This window comes from Bubalus bubalis, chromosome 3 (genome assembly GCF_019923935.1).
Source record: "Bubalus bubalis isolate 160015118507 breed Murrah chromosome 3, NDDB_SH_1, whole genome shotgun sequence".
Taxonomy (NCBI): domain Eukaryota; kingdom Metazoa; phylum Chordata; class Mammalia; order Artiodactyla; family Bovidae; genus Bubalus; species Bubalus bubalis.
The window spans coordinates 145,805,333-145,829,314 of NC_059159.1; the positions used below are offsets into that span (position 1 = coordinate 145,805,333).

At 42.9% G+C, this 23,982-nt stretch overlaps 1 protein-coding gene across 3 annotated transcripts in view; it reads right to left on the bottom strand.

Moving 5' to 3' along the window:
* IPPK (inositol-pentakisphosphate 2-kinase) overlaps positions 1–23,982 on the bottom strand; it is a 56,723-nt gene that overhangs the window by 8,920 nt on the left and 23,821 nt on the right. For 2 of the 3 annotated variants that reach the window (XM_025282062.2, XM_025282061.2), the window contains 6 exons: positions 22,943–23,001; positions 22,452–22,524; positions 18,807–19,086; positions 16,863–17,013; positions 16,026–16,128; positions 9,702–9,779 (listed from right to left, as the gene is read on the bottom strand). In XM_025282062.2, the coding sequence (XP_025137847.1) occupies positions 9,702–9,779; positions 16,026–16,128; positions 16,863–17,013; positions 18,807–19,086; positions 22,452–22,524; positions 22,943–23,001 (744 nt within the window). The remainder of the gene's footprint in view (positions 1–9,701; positions 9,780–16,025; positions 16,129–16,862; positions 17,014–18,806; positions 19,087–22,451; positions 22,525–22,942; positions 23,002–23,982) is intronic. The other variant, XM_006063096.3, reaches the window with a different exon arrangement.

Genomic DNA, 23,982 nt, shown 5'->3' on the forward strand with positions numbered 1-23,982 from the left:
TCATCTTTACTATCATTATTCTGAATTCTTTTTCAGGTAGTTTGTCTATTTCCTCTTCATTTATTCCTCTTCTGTGTTTCTAGTTTGTTTCTTCATTTGTGTAGTATTTCTCTGCCTTTTCATTATTTTTTTTAACTTACTGTGTTTGAGGTCTCCTTTTCTCAGGCTTCAAGGTTGAATTCTTTCTTCCTTTTGGTTTCTGCCCTTCTAAGGTTGGTCCAGTGGTTTGTTGTAAGCTTTGTATAGGGTGAGATTTGTGCTGAGTTTTTGTTTGTTTATTTGTTTGTTTTTCCTCTGATGAAGGCTGAGTGAGGTGGCAATCCTGTCTGATAATGACTGGGTTTGTATTTTGTTTGTTGTTTAGATGAGGCATCCTGCACAGGGTGCTACTGGTGGTGGGTGATGCTGGGTCTTGTATTCAAGTGGTTTCCTTTGTGATACTCCCCAGGGTTAGTTCTCTGGTAGCCCAGGATCTTGGGAGTCAGTGCTACCACTTCAAAGGCTCAGTGCTTGATCTCTGCCGCTGGCACCGCACCAGAGCTGTAGCCAGAGGGAGCAGGGAAAGAGCCAGGAGGAGCTGGGAGCCAGTGAGCAAGCCGGAGGGGCAGGACGCAGGGCACGGATGTGTTTTTTCACAAATTGGTTTGTGGCAACCCTGCATCAAACAAGTCCATTGGCACCATTTTGCCAATAGCATTTCTTCACTTCATGTTCTGTTACACTTTGGTAATTCTCACACTATTTAAAATTTCATTATATTATATTTGTTATAATGATCTGTAATCAGTGACCTTTGATGTTGTTATTATAATTGTTTTGGGGCACCAGGAACTGGAACGACATAAAATGACAATCAACAAATGTGTGTTCTGACTGCGAATACCGACTGGCCATCCCCCCATTTCTCTTTCTTCCTCAGGCTCCCCATTCCCTTAGGCCAAATCAGGCCAATTAATAGCCCTACAAATGGCCTCGAAGAGTCACAGGTCTCTTACTTTTAAATCAAAGACTGGAAATAATCAAGCTTAGTAAGGAAGGCATGTTGAAAGCTGTGATAGACCAAAAGCTAGGCCTCTTGCAACAAACAGCCAAGTTATGAAAGCACAGGAAATGTTCTTGAAGGAAATTAGAAGTATCGCACCAGAGAACACACAAATGCTAACAAAACAACTTATTGCTGATATAAAGTTTTAGTGGTCTAGATAGAAGATCAAACCAATCACAGAGCATGAAAGCATTAGTCGCTCAGTCATGTCCAACTCTTTGAGAACCCTGCCATGACTGTACCCTGCTAGGCTCCTCTGTCCATGGAGTTCTCCAGACAAGAATACTGAAGCAGGTTGCCATTTCCTTCTCTAGGGGATCTTCCCAACCCAGAGGTCGAACCTGCATCTCTTATGTCTCCTGCATTGGGAGGCAGGATCTTTACCACTAGTGCCACCTGGGAAGCCCAAACCAATTACAACATTTCCTTAAACCAAAGTCTAAGCCAGAGCAAGGTCATAACTCTCTTCAGTTCTATTAAGGATGAGAGAGGTAAGGAAGCTGCAAGAAAAATTTGAAGCTACCAGAGATTAGTTCATGAGATTTAAGGAAAGAAGCCATCTCCATAACATAAAAGTGAAAGATGAGTCAATAAGGGCTGATGTAGAAGCTGCAGCTAGTTATCCAAAAGATATAGCTAAGATAATCCATGAAAGTTAAGCTACACTAAACAACAGATTTTCATTGTGGATGAAACAGATGTATCAGAAGAAAATACCATCTAGGACTTTAATAGCTAGAAAGAAGTCCACGTGTGGCTTCAGAGGGCAGGCTGACTCTTGTTAGGTGCTAATGCCACTGGTGACTTTAAATTGAAGCTGGTGTTTGGAGAAGGCAATGGCACCCCACTCCAGTACTCTTGCCTGGAAAATCCCATGGATGGAGGAGCCTGGTGGGCTGCCGTCCATGGGGTTGCTAAGAGTCGGACACGACTGAAGCGACTTAGCAGCAGCAGCAGCAGTGTTCATTTACCATTCCAAAATTCCTAGGGCCCTTGAGAATTATGCTCCATCTACTCTGCCTTTGCTCTATAAATGGAACAACAAAGCCTGGATGACAGCACATCTGTTTACAACGTAGTTTACTAAATATTTTAAGCCTGCTGTTGGGGACTACTGCTTAGAAAAAAAAGATTCCTTTCAAAATATTACTGCTCATTGACATCCAAGAGCTCTGATGGGAGATGTACAATGAGATTACAATGTTTTCATGCCAGCTAACAAAACATCCACTGTTTCCCCATCTATTTCTCATGAAGTGATGGGACCAGATGCCATGATCTTAGTTTTCTGAATGTTGAGCTTTAAACCAACTTTTTCACTCTCCTCTTTCACTTTCATCAAGAGGCTTTTTTTGGGCTCCAAAATCACTGCATATGGTGATTGCAGCCATGAAATTAAAAGATGCTTACTCCTTGGAAGGAAAGTTATGACCAACCTAGATAGCATATTAAAAAGCAGAGATATTATTACTTTGCCAACAAAGGTCAGTCTAGTCAAGGTTATGGTTTTTCCTGTGGTCATATATGGATGTGAGAGTTGGACTGTGAAGAAGGCTGAGTGCCGAAGAATTGATGCTTTTGAACTGTGGTGTTGGAGAAGACTCTTGCGAGTCCCTTGGACTGCAAGGAGATCCAACCAGTCCATTCTGAAGGAGATCAGCCCTGGGTGTTCATTGGAAGGACTGATGCTGAAGCTGAAACTCCAATACTTTGGCCACCTCATGCGAAGAGTTGACTCATTGGAAAAGACCCTGATGCTGGGAGGGATTGAGGGCAGGAGGAGAAGGGGACGACAGGATGAGAGGGCTGGATGGCATCACCAACTCGATGCACAAGAGTTTGGGTGAACTCTGGGAGCTGGTGATGGACAGGGAGGCCTGGCGTGCTGCGATTCGTGGGGTCACAAGTCAGACACGACTAAGCGACTGAACTGAACTGAATACAACATCCATTCCATAGCCCATGAATCAAGGAGTGATCTCAGCTTTTAAGTCTTACCAGTTACATTTTGTTAGGCTGTAGCTGCTACAGACAGTGAATTCTTGTGATGGATCTGGGCAGTCAACTGAAAACCTTCTGGAAAGGATTCCCCATTCTAGATACCATTAAGAACATTCATGATTAATGAGACAAAGTGAAAAGATCAACAATAACAGTTTAGAAGAAGCTGATTCCAGCCCTCATGGATGTCTTTGAGAGTTCAAGACTTCAGTGGAAGAAGTAACTGTCGATGTAGTAGAAACAGCAAGAGATCTAGAATTAGAAATGAAGCCTCAAGATGTGACTGCACTGCACATCATAAAAATTTTATTTTTATGATAAAATTTTACTGGATAAGAATTTGTTTCTTATGGATGAGCAAAAAGAAATTGTTTTCTTGAGATGGAATCTACAAGTAAAGATGCAGTGAAGATTGCTGAAACAAGAGAATATTTAGACTATGACATAAATTTAGTTGGTAAAGCAGTGGCAGAGTTTGAGAGGACTGACTCCAAGTTTTGAAAGAAGTTCTACTGTGGTAAAGTGCTCTCAAAGAGCATTTCATGTTTCAGATAAATCATTCATGAAAGAAAGAATCAACCAATGCATCAAATTTCATTGTTATCTTAAGAAATTGCCACAGCTACCCCAACCTCTAGCGACCACTACCCTGATCAGTCATTAGCCATGAACACAGAGGCAAGGCCCTCCACCAACAAAAAGATTACCTGCTATAGGCTTAGGTAATGGTCAACATTTTTTAGCAATAATGTATCTTTTAATTAGTTACATTCTTTAGACATAACGCTATTGTATACTTAATAGAGTATAATATAGTGTAAACATAACTTTAATATGCACTAGAAAGCCAAAAAATTCACATAACTCACTTTATTAAGATATTTGCTTTATTGTAGTGGTCTGGAACCAAACCCACAATATCTCTGAGGTATACCTGTAACCACATTAACAGAAAATAGAAAAGTCACATGGTCTTCTCAATAGGAATAGAAAAGGCATTGAATAACTCAACACCCACTCCTAAAAAATCTCCTAACAAATCAGGAATAGAAGGGAACTTCCTCAATTTGATAAAGGTTATTTATTTTAAAGTAAACCAGGGCTTCCCTGGTGTTGCAGTGATAAAGAATCTTCATGCCAATGCAGGAGACATAGGTATGATCCCTGATGCAGGCAGATCTGACACGGTGCAGGGCAGTTAAGCCCGTGCACCACAACTATTGAGCCTGTGCTCCAGGGCCTGACAACCAAAACTACTAAGCCCATGTGCTGCAGCTACTGAAGCCCATGCACCCTGGAGCCCATGCTCAGCAACAAGCGAAGCCACCACAGTGAGAAACCCATGCATTTCAACAAAAAGTAACCCCTGCTCGCTGCAACTAGAAAAAGCCATGTGTGCAGCAACAAAGACACAGCACAGCCAAAATTAAAATAAATAAATAAAATTATTAAAAAAAAAAATAATAAACCAAACAACATCAAAAAAGCCTACAGTAAACAATTTAATGGTAAATGCTTTCTCTTTAAGATTGGGAACAAAACTAGAATTTCCACTATCAGAAATTAGTTAGGCAAAACAAATAAGTAAAACGTATACATATCAGAAAGAGGAAAAAAATCAAATTCACAAACAATATTTTATATATATAGTTAGAATTAGTGGCTTCAACAAGTATGACAGATAAAAAACACATCAAGGTAGAAAAATCAATTGCATTTCTATACATCCATATAAACACTTAAAGTGAAACAATAAGATACAATCTATATCTAAAACCATCAAATATCTAGAAATATATCTAGTAAAATATATGATCTCTCTAAAAAAAACTATAAAATGTTTTTATCAGATTTTAAATAATACCTAATAAAAAGAAAATGCCCATGTTGGGGACTCAATCTTGTATCAACTCTTTTCATCATTTTAGTGCCAAATCAATCAAAATCCCAACAGGTCTGTTGTTGCTTTCCCGTGTAGAACTGAACAAGTTGACTCTTTTTTTTTTTTTTTTTTTGAGGTACAGTTGATGTACAATGTAAGCTGATGTAAGTTTCAGGTATACAACATAGTGAGTCACAAACAACTGAAAAATAATTAATCTTCCAAATATACAAGCAGCTCATGCAGCTCAATACCAGAAAAAGAAACAACTTAATGAAAAAGTGGACAGAAGACCTAAACAGACATTTCTCCAAAAAAGACATACAAATGGCTAATAAACACATGAAAAGATGCTTAACATCACTCATTATTAGAGAAATGCAAATCAAAACTACAATGAGGTATCATCTCACACTGGTCAGAATGGCCGCCATCAAAAAGTCTGCAAAGCATAAATGTTGGAGAGGGTGTGGAGAAAAGGGAACCCTCTTGAACTGTAGGTGGGAATGTAAATTGACACAGTCACTAGGGAAGATAGTATGCCTATGGCCAACTCATGTTGATGTATGGCAAAAACCATCAAAATACTGTAAAGTAATTATCCTCCAATTAAATTAAAAAAAAATTATACCCCATTTATAGCTATTTTTATAGCTATTATTATCAGCTATATAACCTGTGTTGTACAATATATCCTTGTAGCTTATTTATTTTATACATAGTAGTCTGTACCTCTTAATCCCCACCCCTACCTTGCCTGTCCCTCATCTCTCTCCCCACAGGTAACTACTCATTTGTTCTCTATATCTGTGGGAAGTGTTTCTTTTTTGAACAAGTTGATTCTAAAATTTATATAGATAAGCAAACGGTCAAGAAGAGCCAAGGCATTAATTAAAGGAAAGACATTCTTTTAGAAGAAAGTATATAAGAATTTACCCTATTGGGTATCAAAGATTTATTATGACTCTATAGTGATCAGGACAATTCCTACGACTTTAGGACAATTCCATATGAAAATAAAACCTTACCTCATGCCACACCAAAAATCAACTGCAAAAGTATCTACCAAAAAAAAAAAAAAAAAAAAAGTATCTACCAAATGCGAAAGGCAAAACAATAAGGTTTCTCAAATATCTGTAGGACCTTAAGGTAGATAAAACACAGAGAAAGACTACTAAAGAAAGAAAAAGATGTAAATTAATCTTAAACTTATGACCTTCCCTTCTGAAAGGGACAAACTTCATTAAGAGAGTAAAATGGCTAGTGGAAGAAGGTATCTGTAACACATATATCTGACAGTGGACTTCTTGACTTCTTTCCAGAACACATAAAGAATTCCTTCAAACCAATAAGAAAAAGACAACCCTACCAAAAAAAAAAAACTGGGAAGAGACTTAAGTAGGTGCCTCATGGAAAAGGAAATAGACCAATAAACATATGAAAAGGTGCTTAATCTCATTGCCCAATAAACCACTATTAACCCACTCACCAGAATGACTAAAATTAAAAAGACCCACAAACAAGTGGCAGAGAGGGTGTGGGGCCACAGGAACTACCCTAGCCTGTCAAACTACCTTAGCCAGTTGTAGGGAATATAAACTGTTTCACGGTATCTGCTAAAGCTGAATATGCTCACATCTCTGGCCCAGAAATTGCACTCCTAGGAATATACCCAAGAGAAATGTATGTGCATGTTCACTAAGAGATCTGTACAAGACTGTTTTGCAAAACCTTTATTTGTAACAGTCAAACTGGGAGCAACTCAAATATCTGTCAACCATAGAATGGGTGAACTGCAGCATATCCATTTAAATACATCACTATAAAACAATGAAAATATGGAAATGCATGCAATAATATTAGTAAATTTCATACATGTCATACAGAACTTTAAAAAAAAAGAGATATACTTGATTCTGTAATTATAAAGTTCAAACACATAAACTAAAATATAGGTATGGAAGCCAATACAATAGTTAACTTGAGGGAAAAATGCAAGAGTAATAACTTACAGGAAACCAACAGGGATTCTAATTAGCTGCCAGTATTTCATATTCAAACCTAACTGGTAGTTCTCCAAGAGTTTTCTTTATGACAAATAATTGAACTGTACATCTTTTGCTGTGCACTTTTATATGTTGCTGTATTCCACAATACAAGTGGTTAACGAATAAAAAGCTTAGAAAATTAAAATTGTAAATACTAAAAATATAAATTATTTTTATGTGGAAAAACATAGGGCATGTGGAAAACAGGGCCCTCGACAGTTACAGGAAGGAACATAAATTGGCAAAGTCTTTTTCAGGAGGACAATATGACAGGATCTAACAAAAATAAATCTAGCATTTTAACTTCTAAAAATCTCACTGGCAGATTATGAGTAAGTGCACAAGGCTTAAAGTAACAAAATGTAAACATTATTTTTAATAGTAACAAAGATAACACTCAAACAAATTACAATTAGTTATATGACCATACTAACAAGAACAACACTTTTGGGAGTATGGAGAACTTCCAAGGTCCCTCCGACAAAACAATGGTATCCTATTAACACTGTTAATGCACTGCTAGGCTTGCAGAGGTAAGGGAAATCCCCAACCCAATCCCCTCTTCTCACTGTCAGTCCCAAGAGGATCGAAACTAGAGGTTTGAGCAAAGAGCAATAGAGAAGGCTGAGCTGCCCTATAGGCAACGTCAGTGTAGGTATGGTTTCTAGGAATAAGCCATAGAGTACAGCGTCTAAACCTGAGACTTCCCCCTTAAGCCAAAGATCCATATTTTCTCTGGAGAAAAGCATTCCCTATTTAGGTCCCCAGGATTCTCATAGATTAAGGTCAAACAAACATGAGCTCATGATCATACAACTTTAAAAACCCAAGCAGCATGGATGAGCTGGCCAAAATAACAAGAGATTATTATTTTTTTAACCTCCAAGGTTTTATTGTATCTTTTAAGATACAGAATATAAAATATCTATTCATTAAAGAAATAAAAGATGGAGTTTAAAAATGGGCAAGCAACAAGGAACTATGAAAAATACCAAGCAGATGTGAAAATCAACCAAACAGAACTCTGAGAAATTAAAAGTATACCTACTGAAATGGAAAACTCAGTGATCAAATAAATTAACAGATTAGACAGAGATGAAGACAAAATCATTGAACTGGAAGGCAGAACTAAAGAAAATGATAAAATGAGGTCTGCTATATATCTAATTATAGAGTCTAAGAAGAAAAGAATAGGATAATGGAGAAGAGAGAATATCTGATGAGAAAATGGCTGAGAATTTCCCAGAACTAATAAAAGACATATCCACAAATAGAGAAAGCACAACACAAACCAAGCAAAATAAATTAAAAGTACACCACACTGAATCACACTGCATTAAAATGTCAAATTAAATAAATAGACTTTAAAAGCAACTATAGAGGAAAAAAATCACCTTTGAGAAAAGGCAGTTAGACAAACAGAAAACATCTTAGCAGCAACATCCACAGTCAGATAATATTGCATAAAATGATTAAATGCTAAGAGAAAAACAATCAAGCCTTTCTTTAAACCCAGAAAAAAATTACCTTTTAAAACTATGACAAAATACAAATACTATATATCCAGATAAACAGATACAAAGATAATTTACCAAAAGATACGCACTAATATAACTTCTAAAGGATATACTTCAAGAAGAGGAAAACTGTAAACTATATGCCAATAAATTAGACAACTTAGATAAAATGGAAAAATTCCTTAAAAGATATGAAATAACAAAACTGCCTCAAGAAGAAATAGATAGCAAAATTATACCTATAAGTAGTAAAGAGACTCAACTGGGTATCAAAACATTACCAACAAACAAAAGCCCAGACCCAGATGGCTTCACTAGTGAATTCCATCAAATAAAGAATTGCCATCAATCCTTCTCAAATCCCCCCCCAACCCCCAGAAAAAAACAGGCTGAAAAAATACTTCCCAATGCATTCGACAAGGCCAGTACTACAGATCCATACCTCTTATGAGTACAAACACAAAAAGCCTCAACAAAATAATAGCAAATTGAACCCAGCAATACACAAGAAGACTTATATGCCATGACCAAGTGGGGTTTATCCCAGGAATGCAAAGTTGGTTTTAATATCCAAAAATGAATATGTCATATCTATAGAATAAAAAAAAAACCACACGATAATATCATAATAAATATCAACTGATGCAGAAAAAACGTTTGACAAAATACAACGTCCTTTCATGATAAAATCATTCAACAAATTAAGAAGGGAACTTCTCCAACCTGATCAATATACAAAAAGCCCAAAGTTAACATTATACATAATGATGAAAGACTGAACACTATCCCAGAAACCAGGAACAAATCAGACAGGGATGTCTGTTCTTACATTTAACACTGCACTAAAAGTTCTAGTCAAGTGCTATTATGCAGGAAAAAGACGTAGAAGGCCACCAAATTGGAAAGAAAGTAGAAAAACTATCTCTAAATGATCTTATATAGAGACAATCCTAAGGAATTCACTAAAAACAACTCATTTAAAACCTAATAAACTTGGCAAGGTTGTAAGCTACAAAATCAATATTAAAAAAACAAACAACTTCATTTACAACAGCATCAAAAAGACAACATTCAGGAATAAACTTAATAAAGTACAGAATGTATCTCTGAAAAGATTGTTGAAATAAAAACAAACATCTAAATAAATGGAACCGCATCCCATGTTAACAAACTGGAAGACTTACTGTTGTGAAGATGGCCATACATACCATGCAAGCAAAGTGCAGACTCACACAATCCCTATCACAGTCACAGCTGGTTTCTTTGTAGAACTTGGCAAGCTGATTCTAAAATTCACAATGGAATCCAAAACAATATTGGAAAAGAGCAATTTCAAAACTTACTAAAAAGCAACGGTAATCAAGAGATGTACAAGCATAAGTATAGATATATATATCAATGGCACACAAATGAATATCAAGAAATAAACCCATACATTTAGGGGTAAAAAAACAGTCTCTCAACAAATGGTGCTGAGATAACTGAATATCCACATACCAAGAATGAAGGTGGATCCCTACCACAAATCATATATAAAATTAACTCAAAATGGATCTAAGAACAAAATTTAAGAGCTAAAACTCTTTGAAGAAACAGGAAAATAATCATGACCTTTGATTTAGCAATGAATTCTTAAATATGACACCAAAAGCATGAACAACAACAACAAAAAACAGATAAACTGGACCTCATCAAAGTTAAAAACTTTCTCATTTCCTACTCCAGGAGATCTTCCTGACCCAGGGATCAAACCTGCGTCTCCTACATCTCCTGGATTGGCAGGTGGATTCTTTACCGCTGAGCTACCTGGGAAGCTCACTATGCAGTATACTTGAAACTAACATAATATTGTATGTCAAATAAACAAATAAAATTTTTAAATTGCAGATATTTTGTAACAAGGAACATGATCAAAAAACTGAAAAGGACTCTGACAGAAACTTCATATATTTGCAAATCATATATCTAATAAGGGCCTAATATCCACAATGGACAGAATTCTTACAACTCAACAATGAGACAACACAACTAAAAAGTGAGCAGAAAGAAAAACACCAATACAGTATACTAACGCATATATATGGAATTTAGAAAGATGGTAACAATAACCCTGTGTATGAGACAGCAAAAGAGACACTGATGTATAGAACAGTCTTATGGACTCTGTGGGAGAGGGAGAGGGTGGGAAGATTTGGGAGAATGGCATTGAAACATGTAAAATATCATGTATGAAACGAGTTGCCAGTCCAGGTTCGATGCACGATACTGGATGCTTGGGGCTAGTGCACTGGGACGACCCAGAGGGATGGTATGGAGAGGGAGGACGGAGGAAGGTTCAGGATGGGGAACACATGTATACCTGTGGCGGATTCATTTTGATATTTGGCAAAACTAATACAATTTTGTAAAGTTTAAAAGCAAAATAAAATTAAAAAAATAATAAAAGTAAAACCAAAAAAAAAAAAAGTGAGCAAAGGATCTGAATAGACATTTCTCCAAAGAAAAATACAAATGGGCAATAAGCACAAGAAAAAATGCTTAGTCTTCAGGGAAATGCAGGCAATAGCACCCCACTCCAGTACTCTTGCTGGAAAATCCCATGGATGGAGAGGCCTGGTAGGCTGCAGTCCATGGGGTCGCTAAGAGTCGGACATGACTGAGTGACTTCCCTTCACTTTTCACTTGTATGCATTGGAGAAGGAAATGGCAACCCACTCCAGTGTTCTTGCCTGGAGAATCCCAGGGACGGAGGAGCCTGGTAAGCTGCCGTCTATGGGATCACACAGAGTCGGACACGACTGAAGTGACTAAGCAGCAGCAGCAGGGAAATGCAAATCTAAACCACAATGAGATACCATTTCATACCCATCAGGGTGGCTAAAAACAAAAGGGCAGGTAACAAGTGTTGTCAAAGACAGAAAGGAGCTGGAACCCTGTATACTGCTGGTGGGGATGTAAAATGGTACAGCCATTTTGAAAAAAGGTCTGGCAGTTCCTAAAAAGTTAAACATAAGTTACCACTTGACCCAGCAACTGCACTCTTAAGTATATGCCCAAGAAAAGTAAAAATATGCCCACACAAAAATTTATACACACATATTTATAGCAACATTATTCATAATAGCCAAAAAGTGAAAACAATCTAAATGCTCATCAAACTGATGAATGCTCATCAAACAAAATGTAGTAGCTCTATAGAATTAAATATTGTTCAGTCACAGAAAGAAATGAAGAACTGATATCTGCCACAACAACAGAAGCAGAAGATATTAAGAAGAGGTGGCAAGAATACACAGAAAAACTGTAAAAAAAAGATCTTCATGACCCAGATAATTATGATGGTGTGATCACTCACCTAGAGCCAGACATCCTGGAATGTGAAGTCAAGTGGGCCTTAGAAAGCATCACTACAAACAAAGCTAGTGGAGATGATGGAATTTCAGTGGAGCTATTTCAAATCCTGAAGGATGATGCTATGAATGTGCTGCATGCAATATGCCAGCAAATTTGGAAAACTCAACAATGGCCACAGGACTGGAAAAGGTCAGTTTTCATTCCAATCCCAAAGAAAGGCAATGCCAAAGAATGCTCAAACTACCGCACAATTGCACTCATCTCACACGCTAGTAAAGTAATGCTCAAATTCTCCAAGCCAGGCTTCAGCAATATATGAACCGTGAACTTCCTGATGTTCATTAAATTATTTGTTTGAGATAATCGTGGGTTCCAAATACACTTTACCCAGCCTCCCTCAGTGGTGACATCTTACAAAACTATACAGTTCAATATCACAGCCAGGATAGTGACATTAATACACTCCATGATTTTATTCCAGTCTGCCCTGGACCCCTCGGTACAGCTGTCCCAGTCCTGACAATGTGTCTGTGGTTCTCTCTTGTTTTGAGTCCTCGCTCCTGTCTCCAGCCGGGGCTGAGTGTACCCTCCTCTGTGGCTGTGTTGTGTATGTGGACGTATTTCATCACACACGTAGGTTCATGCATCATCTGCCACCACAGTTAAAATACAGAGCAGCTGCATCATCACAAGATTCCACTTGTTGACCTTTTATAACCACAGCCCCTTCCTTCCATCTCCTCCTCATCCCACAGCAACCATTCATTCATCTTTGTCATTTCAAGAATGTCATATAAACAGAATCATTGTATGTGATCTTTTGAGATTGGCTTTTGTCACTCAGCACATTTCTCTGGAGATTCACTCAGGCTGTTGTGTGTATCCGCTTTGCTCAACAGTTCCAGCTTGTGTAACCTAGAGTAGGTCACCTGCTGACAGGCACTTGAGTTGTGCCCAGTTTCCAACAATTACAATTACAAACCAGGCTGCTGCAAACTCTTCTGTATAGGGTTTTGGGTGAGCCTAAGTCTTCCCTTCTCTGCAACAAATGCCCAGGAGCACAGGTGCTGGGTTATAGGGCACGTGCATGATTAGCTCTGCAATCTAGGTTCTCGGCATCAGCATTCAGCGTTGTCTCAGTGTACTTCATTCAGTCATTCTGAGAGTTGTGTAATGATCGCTCGAACCTCTTAGCAGATTCCATTTACATATGAAGTAAGAAATTGCAATAAAGTTAAAAAGTAATCCATCCTTATTACAATTTTGAAAAATACAGAAATGTGTAAAAAAGGAAGTAAACGTCTATGCTTCTTCTCTCGATAAAAGGAATACTGATATTTATTCCTAAATCAATGTACCCAATTTGCAGACAATGTAGGGCAGTCCATCGCTTTATTCTGATAGAGGCTTCATTTTGGATTTCTCCCCACCATGAGGACAACTCCACCCCCAGACACCTCAGTTAATTCCCTCCGGGCTCTTAGCTTTGGAGGGGACCTCCTCAAAAACTGAATGGCCACAGAGGAGGGTACACTCAGCCTTGGCCAGAGACAGGAATGAGGACTCTTAACAAGAAAGAACCACAGACACATTGTCAGGACCAGGACAGCTTAATCAAGGCTCCAGGGCAGCCACCCAGAGGAGGCAGAGGAGGGCATGCTGTTTTATTCCCATCTTTTCATCATTTCGCTCCCACTAGAAGAGTGTTCCTTAACCATTTCAGCATCTAGCAAAACCTCTGACAGCCTAGTGAAGCTTATGGATCCTTCTCAGAAAAACATTCTCAGGAGTGACAAATATATAAAGATATCATGAGATATCTATAGCAACTACAGTGCGAAATCAAAAGGTCAGATTTCTCTTAATGGCAAAGGTGGGGGTCCTGTTGACGCTACAGTGGTTGCTGCCACATTCTTAATGGAAGGAAACACTAAACTCAGAGATTATGAAAACAAACATGTAAATTTTTTTCCTATCCAAACTCATGGAGGCCCTGAATGCCCTGATTTCACAGAATCAGAAAGAATAGATCAGGCCTCTTCCCTAAGAGATTCTCCCAGGGTGCTGCTTGGCCTGAGGTAGAGGAAGGAAGGAAGCCAGCCACACACAACCACAGGCGGGGGTCTGGGCCCAGAATCCCCCCTGAGGGCTATAGGAGAGATGGTCGGCACGTGTCTGCTCTATGGCTGCTAAGAAGGAAGCACAGACCCAGCAAAGAGAGGGTGGAGAGAGGACTGGGCTCAGGGTGGCCTGGAGCCAACTGAATAAAGGGAGCTCCTTCCTAGAAGCTAAAGTAACATGTCATCACTGGCCCAGTCTATCTGGGGGAAACTTTAGCCACATTTAAAAAAATTTTTTTAATTGGAGAAAAATTGCTTTACAGTGTCGCACTGTTTTCTGCTGTACAACAATGCAAATCAGTCGTAATTATGTATCTCCCCTCTCTGGGGAGCCTCCCTGCCCTCCCCACATCCCACCCCTCTGAGCTGTCATAGAGCGCCAGGCTGGGCTCCCTGTATTATAAAGTAGCTTCCCACTAGCTATCTGTTTTACACATGGTAGTGTATATATGTAAACTGGCTCCAGGCCACACTGGGCCCTCCCCTCCCTGCTACCTTCTCAATTTGTTCCATGTTCCCTACCCCCCACCCTGTCCACAGGCCCATTCTCTATATTTGCGTCTTCATCCTTTTCCTGCAAATAGGTTCATCAGTACCATTTTTCTAGACTTCACATACTGCATTAATATATAATATTTGTTATTCTCTTTCTGACTTACTTCACTCTGTATAACAGGCTGTAGGTTCATCCACCTCACTACAACTCAAATCTGTTCCTTTTCATTCAGCTCAGTTCAGTCGCTCAGTCATGTCCGACTCTTTGCTACCCCATGAATCACAGCATGCCAGGCCTCCCTGTATATCACCAACTCCCGGAGTTCACCCAAACTCATGTCCATCGAGTTGGTGATGCCATCCAGCCATCTCATCCTCTGTTGTCCCCTTCTCCTCCTGCCCCCAATCCCTCCCAGCATCAGGGTCTTTTCCAATGAGTCACCTCTTCACATGAGGTGGCCAAAGTATTGGAGTCTCAGCCTCAGCATCAGTCCTTCCAATGAACACCCAGGACTGATCTCCTTCAGGATGGACTGGTTGGATCTCCTTGCAGTCCAAGGGACTCTCAAGAGTCTTCTCCAACACCACATTTCAAAAGCATCAATTATTCGGCATTCAGCCTTCTTCACAGTCCAACTCTCACATCCATACATGACCACTGGAAAAACCATAGCCTTGACCAGACGAATCTTTGTTGGCAAAGTAATGTCTCTGCTTTTGAATATGCTATCTAGGTTGGTCATAACTTTCCTTCCAAGGAGTAAGCATCTTTTAATTTCATGGCTGCAATCACCATCTGCAGTGACTTTTAAGTCCAAAAAAATAAAGTCTGACACTGTTTCCACTGTTTCCCCATTTCCCATGAAGTGATGGGACCAGATGCCATGAACTTCGTTTTCTGAATGTTGAGCTTTAAGCCAACATTTTCACTCTCCTCTTTCACTTTCATCAAGAGGCTCTTTAGTTCCTCTTCACTTTCTGCCATAAGGGTGGTGTCATCTGCCTATCTGAGGTTATTGATATTTCTCCTGGCAATCTTGATTCTAGCTTGTGCTTCCTCCAGCCCAGCGTTTCTCATGATGTACTCTGCATAGAAGTTAAATAAGCAGGGTGACAACATACAGCCTTGACGTACTCCTTTTCCTATTTGGAACCAGTCTGTTGTTCCATGTCCAGTTCTAACTGTTGCTTCCTGACCTGCATATAGGTTTCTCAAGAGGGAGGTCAGGTGGTCTGGTATTCCCATCTCTTTCAGAATTTTCCACAGTTTATTGTGATCCACACAGTCAAAGGCTTTGGCATAGTCAATAAAGCAGAAATAGAGGTTTTTCTGGAGCTCTCTTGCTTTTCCCATGATCCAGCGGATGTTGGCAATTTGATCTCTGGTTCCTCTGCCTTTTCTAAAACCAGCTTGAACATCTGGGTTTAATCCATAATTATTCTGCTTTAACCATCAGGAGTTGGTACTGGGAAACACTTCTTATGAAAATTCTGAGTTAGTATTCTGAGTTAGTATTAAGAGCCTAAGGAGCACATAGTATGTTTCTGGAAGAGTCTACCCACCTTTGTCAATGCAAAAGCCACTGTACCATCATCCTCAGTGGAAAGATCGAGCAGCCTCTGGTAAAATGCTTCATCATAAGGCCCATCTATTTGCAATGTTTTTCTGAAGAACAAAGCACAAAAAAACAGGATAGCAAAGCTGCCTGGAAATCATCTGTTAAACTCTTTGCAGTTTAAGAATCATGCATCTGTTTTTAAAGAACATTAGTGGATTCATCTCTTCCTAATGCTTAACTGTTATGAAGTGTGAAAGTTTTAAACACAGCTTGCAAGACCAGAAACCAGGAGAGCCTGAATGTCTCCTGTTTATGACAAATGGTGTTGAGGTCAGAGATTCTAGTGAAGGGGTGATAGAGAGGAAGCCAGGCCAGGCGACAGCTGCAGCCCCCACCACATGCCACAGGTGCAGATCCTTGCAACCCACATCAAGACGGTCAGGAAACGGAAAAGGAAGCGCCTGAAGGCCAAAGCCCAGCTGGGCTGAGTGAAAGCGGCTCACCGGCTGTGGAGCAGCACTGCCCCCTGCAGGCTCAGCTCCAACTCAGAACATGGAACTGACTAACAGGGTTGTCAGGACATACTCTCCTTTCTAGAAATGGGAAAGCGATCTCTGATCTGACAGGACCTTGGTCCTCCTTCACATGGCACTGAATCTCCGGGCTGGCCCTGCAGCTGGGGGCAGGGAGCGGGTAGCTGGGGTGAGTCATCCTCCTGGGAGGCCTATGCAGTCCTCCCACTGGGTCAACCTGCTACCCTCATCCCCATCTTGCCCTCAGGGCTGCTCGGGGCCCCATACAGGCCCAGAAAGGGCAGGGGAGCACTGGGTCTATGCCTCACCTCTCCTCAGGAAACTCCTCCAGGTACCGCTCAACCCGCCGGTACAGAGGGTAGAGGCCTTCGATGTCCAGCAGGTCCAACATCTGCACCTGGAGGGTTTTGTACAGAAGACAGCCCTTCGGTAACCCTGAGCGCTCCGGGGTGTTTTTTCCTACCAAGAACATCAGGGGAAAACGAGAAGTTTACTGTCAAGGACTGAAGAAGGTGGCGGGCACAGGCCGCACCCTGCCTCACGGAGCTGCTGGGGCTGGACAAGTGCACGTTCCCGGTTAGACACAAACGAGAGGCAGGCCCCACAGCTCACTGTGCGCATCCTCCTCCTCTCAACATCCTTCAGTCTCCATCACACCAGCCCAGTCTAGAGAGAGAACCCTCAGTCTACAGAAGACTAGGCCCAAAATGTAAAAGGACCACAGTAACATCCTCACATCTGCAAGACAGCATCTGCAGAGCCCAGGGAACAGCCTGTGTGAAGAGGTGTGACCACACTGAGCAGGGAGCCATGGGGGCAGGGACAGTGCAGAAATGAGGTCCATTCCACACTCAAGCGTTCTCAGGGGCCTTAAGGGCTGGGGAGACAGAGTCCTAGCTCACGTATCCCATCCTTTGAGCAAACAGTCATGTCTGATGAATGAACATACATCATTGAGTCCAAGCCACAAGGAGCACCTGTGGCCATGTCCAGTTCTGACACTCTGACCTCCCACTTCTGGGAAAACATGCTCAGTCATCCAAGACAGAGTGAAAATGCACAGGTCCAGCTAAAAGGGATTTGTTACAATTACAGGTTATTCATATAGTAGAGTATCTACTTTATGGTCAAAAAATAAGTTAAAAAAATAGCATGTAGAATACATTGTACATCCCATGGGTCAGACTTGTGTCTGTGTACGTATGCAGGGAAGGTCTGGAAGAAGGTCCACAGGGGTCTCAGTGACCAGTGTCCACCCGTGTGTCCTTCCAAACAAGTTCTGTCTACTTACAAGCAGTTAAGTACCCAAACGCGGGCATGAGTTTACAAAAATTGTCTGAAATGAGTAGGCATCACTTTTGCAACAAGAAAAATACCCACAAAATTCATCTGTGCCATTGCATGGGGGACAAAAGGGTGACTTGTGCCCAGGTAGCTGCACGGGAAAACCACCGCACCTAAAATCCATGCAGGAGCAAAGCTGCCGTCTCCCTGTGTCACCCCCACAGCATCCTCAGAGGCTCCCAGAGACTACAGGACCTGTCAGCACAAAAACTGAATAATCTGAATCCTCCTAGTCAGCCCCTCAAAATAAGATCCTGGTTATGGCTCACATGCTACATACTTGAGCGTGTTGGCGAGCCTGCCAGCAGATGACAAAGGTGGCAAAGGAGGAGCCCGTGAACATTCATGGCAAAACCCAAATCAGTCACAAAGTCACCTTGAAGTTTGGATGCCCACTAAGTCAAAGCCAGCCCATGGCAAGTCTGTAAGGAACGGTGCCTAGAGTAGGAGACACCCAGAGTCACAGGTCTTATACATCTGTGTTCACAGCCTATCTGCAAACTGCCACCCACTGAGGCCACCCACCCTCCCTAAAGGGCCTTGCACTGGGAGTCCAATACTCTGGGCCTCAGTGCTCCCCATCTAAGAGAAAGGCCACGGAAAACCCACCTCCAGGGCTGCAATGAGATGGAACGATGTAGAGAAACCACAGAGGATGTGCAGACATGTCGGACGACATTTAGAGAGAATCTTACAGCCCCAATGTATGCTGCAATTTATAAACCCAGACAGGAGATGAGAACGGTAATGTCCCCACCTGGGGCTGAGATGATAGGGAGGCCCAGCTTTGGGGAGCCCTGATGGGACCAAGGCTGCTCCCACAGAAGCTCCGTGAGGCCAGGCAGGACCCTCGCAGGCCATGCCACAAGCTCTGCTTCCCCTGCGCCCAGCCCGCCCACCAGGCCTACCTTGGCAGCGCAGGCTCCTGCTGAAAGGGCTGGCTTCACAGACGGGTGGGCCCCGCAGCCCAGGCCCCGACCTGAGGGCGCCCGCCCGGCCCTTGTCCGAGCCACTCAGTAGCACCCGTGTGATGACACGCACCAGCTCCCGGATCACAGCCCTTGTGCAGTGGGGTCCACTGGCCAGGCCATTGGATGGGAAGAAGAATGGCTTCAGGTGGTGCGCGAGCTCACTCCAGTCAGCCATGGGGCTGCGGGCATCTTTGCAGCCATAAATCAGCTCACCATTCTTCAGGAAGGGAAAGAGACAGGGCAACATCAACTCCAACAGGTTGATAGAAAAACACCTCCGTCCCCACCCACTAGACAGGTAAAGGTACTTGACATTTTATACATGCCCCCATTTAGGGTCTCTACCCACCCTTATGCACCACATTAACTGACCAAGTGGAAAATCCCACTGGAACATGAAAAAGAAGAAAAGTTCTCAAAAACCAAAGACCAGAAAGGCCCCAGACCTGAAATTCAAACCCTCAGACAGGAACACGTGGTATGCAGGCAACCTCAAACAAACTCAGCCCAAAGCACAAACTCCCAAAGATCCTAGCCTGTTACTGAAGAGGCCAAGTGACACTGTGCTACTGAGGGACACAGAGTGTCAGTCTGGCCCTGAGCAGACAAATTGCTCAACCACTGTGGGCGTACATTGGCAGCCAGCATCCCAGAGCCTTCTGTCCTCTGTGAAGGACTAAGCCAGGCTCCAGCCAGGGTGGTTAAGGCCATCAGCATCACTAATACAGAAGTCTTCATTTTGGAGGCCAATCCTGCCTTTTAAAACAAAGTCCAGCAAAGAAACTCCTCATGGCACCAATGATCCCAGGGCTACAGAAAGGGATGCTCAGTAGGTGCAACCCCATGACTTTTTACAGGGGTCTGCAATGTCCAGGAAAAAGCTTTATCAGCAGCCAATCCCAGGGGAGAGACATTTTCTAGTCTGTGAGAGTGTGGTCAGCACCCTCCAGTAGGTCCCCAGTGGCCTTCATCCCTTGATACTCACACCCCGTAGTTCTCTCTCCAAACAGTGGAGGTTTAGTCTGTGTGACTGACAGAATACAAGTAAAGCCAACAGCATACCCCTGGCAAGATTAAGATGCTGTGGATTCTGTCCTAATGATTCTCTTCTCAGATCATAGCAGCCACACTGAGCTGCCATGGAGCTGTGGGGTCTCCTGCCAATGGCTGTGAAGGCACCGTCCGAGCAGCAGAGCCTCTGGCCCCACAGCTGAGCCCTCAGATGAGATGCAGCCTCGAGAGGCCCTGAGCCAGAACCAGCTATGCTGCTCCTTCTGGCCACAGAAACCGAGAGGATCAGTGGCTGTTGTGCAGTAGATGATACAACGAGGACGATCCCAGCTCTGCCCCCAGGTTGCAGATGGGGGTCAATTCAGTCCACTAAGAAGCGTGGACGGGGATTCAGCAGCATGATGCCTCCCTAGGAGTCCCCTGTCAGCACTGTCAGAGGGCGCAGATGCGGGTGCCCAGAGAGATGGGAACACAGCTGAGGCCGCTGCTGACCAAAGGACCAGGAGAAACCAACAAGAGATGCTGCCCCTTGAGATGGGCCTTAGAGAGGGAGGGTGGGTGTGCTAGGCAAAGGAAAAGCAGGAGCTTCTGGGAGGAAGGCAGGCCAAGACGAAGTACGGAGCCAAAACCACTCAACATGCATGGGCTGTGGCCAGAAGGTAGGGCCAGGGCTCAGCCTGCCGTCCAGTGCAGGGGCAGCCTTGGCCCACTATGAAGTTCTCTCCTCCAGGCCCATGAGCAGCTGAGTGACCCTGGACAGTAGAAGGCCTTCTCTCCCCAGTGTCTGGAATCCAGGCAGACAGGCATCTTACATATACACATACAGTTGCTAAGAACCTCATGTGACATGTGCAGAGCGTATCGTCCCAGTCTCCGTGACAGTCCCACATGGCCCCCACCACATCTCACAGGTGTCCAGTATTAGGGTGGACAGAGCCACAGGCTTGGAGTCTGTGAGCAACGTTCAGACAGACAAGGAGAAGGCGCCAACGGCAGAGAACATAGTGGCAGCATGGATCATGAGCCAGGAGACCTCTCCACACCTGGAACTTCACGAGAGAGAGCTTGCCAGCACTTGCAAATGTACTGCATTGCTCCTGTGTTATTTTTAAAAGCCATTCCATGTCACTTCTTTTAATCCATCTCTTTTGAAACTATTATCTCAAATCTCTGGATTTTCCCCTTAGCTGAGTTCAACAGAAGCAGGAAATAGCCAGGGTTCTCAGTCCCAGGTCCCAGGTCCCAGGTCCACTGATCCAGGGGCCCAGTCAGACTCACCACTCAGCTTATGTTGGCCTGACAGGCCAGCCTAAGTGAGGGCAGTCACAAAAGGGTCCACTTCAGACAAAATGCCAGCCTTACTATAGGTTCCAAATAAATCCCCACAAGAGAGGGAACTTATCTTTGGCATTTAAATATAAAATTCCTAAAGTCTTTATAAGAGTTAAAAACAAAAACTGATTTTAAACTATGTCCTCTTTTTCTTGATTTGGCAAGGTAGAAGGAGACAAGGTAAAGCTGATTCAACATGACCAGGTTTCTGAACCATACGGGGAGAAGTGAGTCAAGAACAGAAGCTCAGTATTCTAAGGGGCACCCAGTATGCAAAGCAGCACTGTCTGCTCTGAGGGGATTCTGAGGGGCATCCAGTATGCAGAGCAGCACTATCCACATGGAGCAGGATGCAGAGGGCACCAGGCTGTCCAGACCCAGCAGCCCTGCTACGCCACACAGATCTACCGCCTGTAAACCTGGAGCCTGTCAGAGCTCTTGCTTATATGTCACACCTAGTAAGAACATAACCAGGACTGGGAGCAGTCAGTGGTAAGCAGAAAAGATGACAAGGGGGACCCCAGGGGACATATTTCCAACACAAACCCTTCCCCAGCTCTGGGCCAGCCCTGCCCCCGCTTCCTGCACCCCTTCTCCCCACTCCTCTGCCCCTCAGCATCTCCTCCATGTATGCCTGACAGCAGGTCAGGGACCACAGGGCCTGAGCAAGTCCAGTCAGGGTGCCAGAAGCAGGTGGTCATGAGGAAGCAGAAAGTGCCAGTGCCAGGTGGTGCGTATGCTGCGTGCAGAACCCTTCCCCTACACAATCAGGATGCAGGACGATCAGAGCTGCAGGCCTCTGAGAACTCACTCACTGACAAGGAGATCCCCTAACTGTAAGTTCCCTAAGTTAACCGGGAGGAAAGGCACAGGTGTGACCACCCTTTAGGTTGCCCTGCCCCAGGTCCTACTCCCATCTCAACCACAGAGGACACCTGAGACGCGGTCAGGGCCATCTTTACCCAAGAACCAGAGTCAGGGTCTGTGCCTTGAGTCTGAGGCCACCCAGTGGGCAAGGAGTTACCATTACACACCCCAGGAGTCCCAGGATGGCACGCGCTCATGAAATAAGGCTTGGAAAAAAGACCCAAGGGATCATACTGAGGCAGCCCCAGTGCAGATGCCCTTGTCTGCAGGTCACAGAGCCCTGTTAGGGACCATAGCACCAGGGCTTCATCCAGCTCAGTTCAGACACCCACTGGACCCACCCAAAAGCCATAAAATAGAAGCAACTTTTACCTTAAAGATCTTTAAGTTGTTCTGTGCCTCCTGTAACAAGCTTTTCAAAGCAAAGTACATTCTCTGTTTATTTCTAAAAAGAGAAAGTATTATTGACAATTAGAGCAGACTTTGCATTTACCTGCCTGTGGCTCAGGGGACATGCCCAAGAGTTGCCACTTGAGATCTCCAAGCTTTGCAGATTAAGGAGCTGTATTCTCCCCAGCCCTCTTCAGAGAGGCACCCCCATTACCACCCCTAATCCCCACCCTTCTCTCTGCCCCTTCCTCTGGCAACAACTCCCCAGCCACTGGTAATCTGCAGGAACCTATTGAGGCAATGCTGACCCCAGGCAAGAAACCTGAGCCCTGCCCAGGGCCCTGCTTTCTGCAGGCAAGTAGCCCCTACCTCGCAGAATGCACCCTCCACCCCCCACTACAGAGAATGCCACACACCCCACCACCACCACCAAGGGAGGCAGCACTAGGGACAAAGGAGAAGTATTCTCTTACCCTGAGTAGAGATCGAGAGGGCAGTATTTACTTATCTGCTTCCACTTCCCAGTTGCTACCTGTTAAGAAATCACCACAGGGTGTCAGTGATGGGACTGGGGAAGCACACTGGGCTAACTCTAACACACAAAAGGGCTCAAGGGACTGTGAGATAACCAAGGCAGCTGAAGGGCCCCGCAGATGACACCAGCTCCAGGTGCAGGGAGCTGGCGCAGGGAGCTGACTCTGACTCCAAGAAACCTCGGCCCTCCTCTGAGAGCCTCATGTAGCTGCCAGCCCCTCCACATGAGCAGAGAAATGGCAGCCAGCACCTTTATAAGATGCCATGGCTGAATTTTGGTAATCAGATGAACAAATCTTTACAATTATAATATCCAGGAAAGGTAGGTTGCACCCAACTAGCAATTTCATGTTGTCGGTGAGAAGACAAATTGGCACAACCTTTGAAAGGCAACTTGCTGGTTTCCATCACAATTTTAAAGATGGATGCCCCCTGATTTGGCAAATCTATGAGGAATCACTGGGTCAAGGATGTTCACTGCGACATGTGAAACAACCTGTGAAACACAGCAAGACCTAGAAACAACTAAATAAATCAAAGCACATCTGCTTTTATGGACTAGGACACAGCAAGCCACATGTTGAATGAAAGAACCAGTAAATAATATGCAGCCACTAACAGAAAGAGGCAAAATCACAAATATTTATTCAAAGAGAAAAGCAATTGGCAGAACAATGCATATGAAATAACTTGCTTCAAAAAGAAAAAAAGGATATGTGCATCTATACATGCATTATCCAAATACATAACAAAAAAGCCTTGACAGACACATGACAAACAATCTTCAAGGATTATTTAAGTGAAAAAAATCAATTAGCAGAATAATTGCTTATGGCAAGAAAAAAAAAAAAAGACAGGACTCAAATGACTAAGAATGAAAGAAAATACATTACTATCAATCTTGCAGGAATAAAAATAAGTTTAGAGAAATGCTGTGAACAATTACATGCCAACAAATTATGTGAAATGAACAAATTCT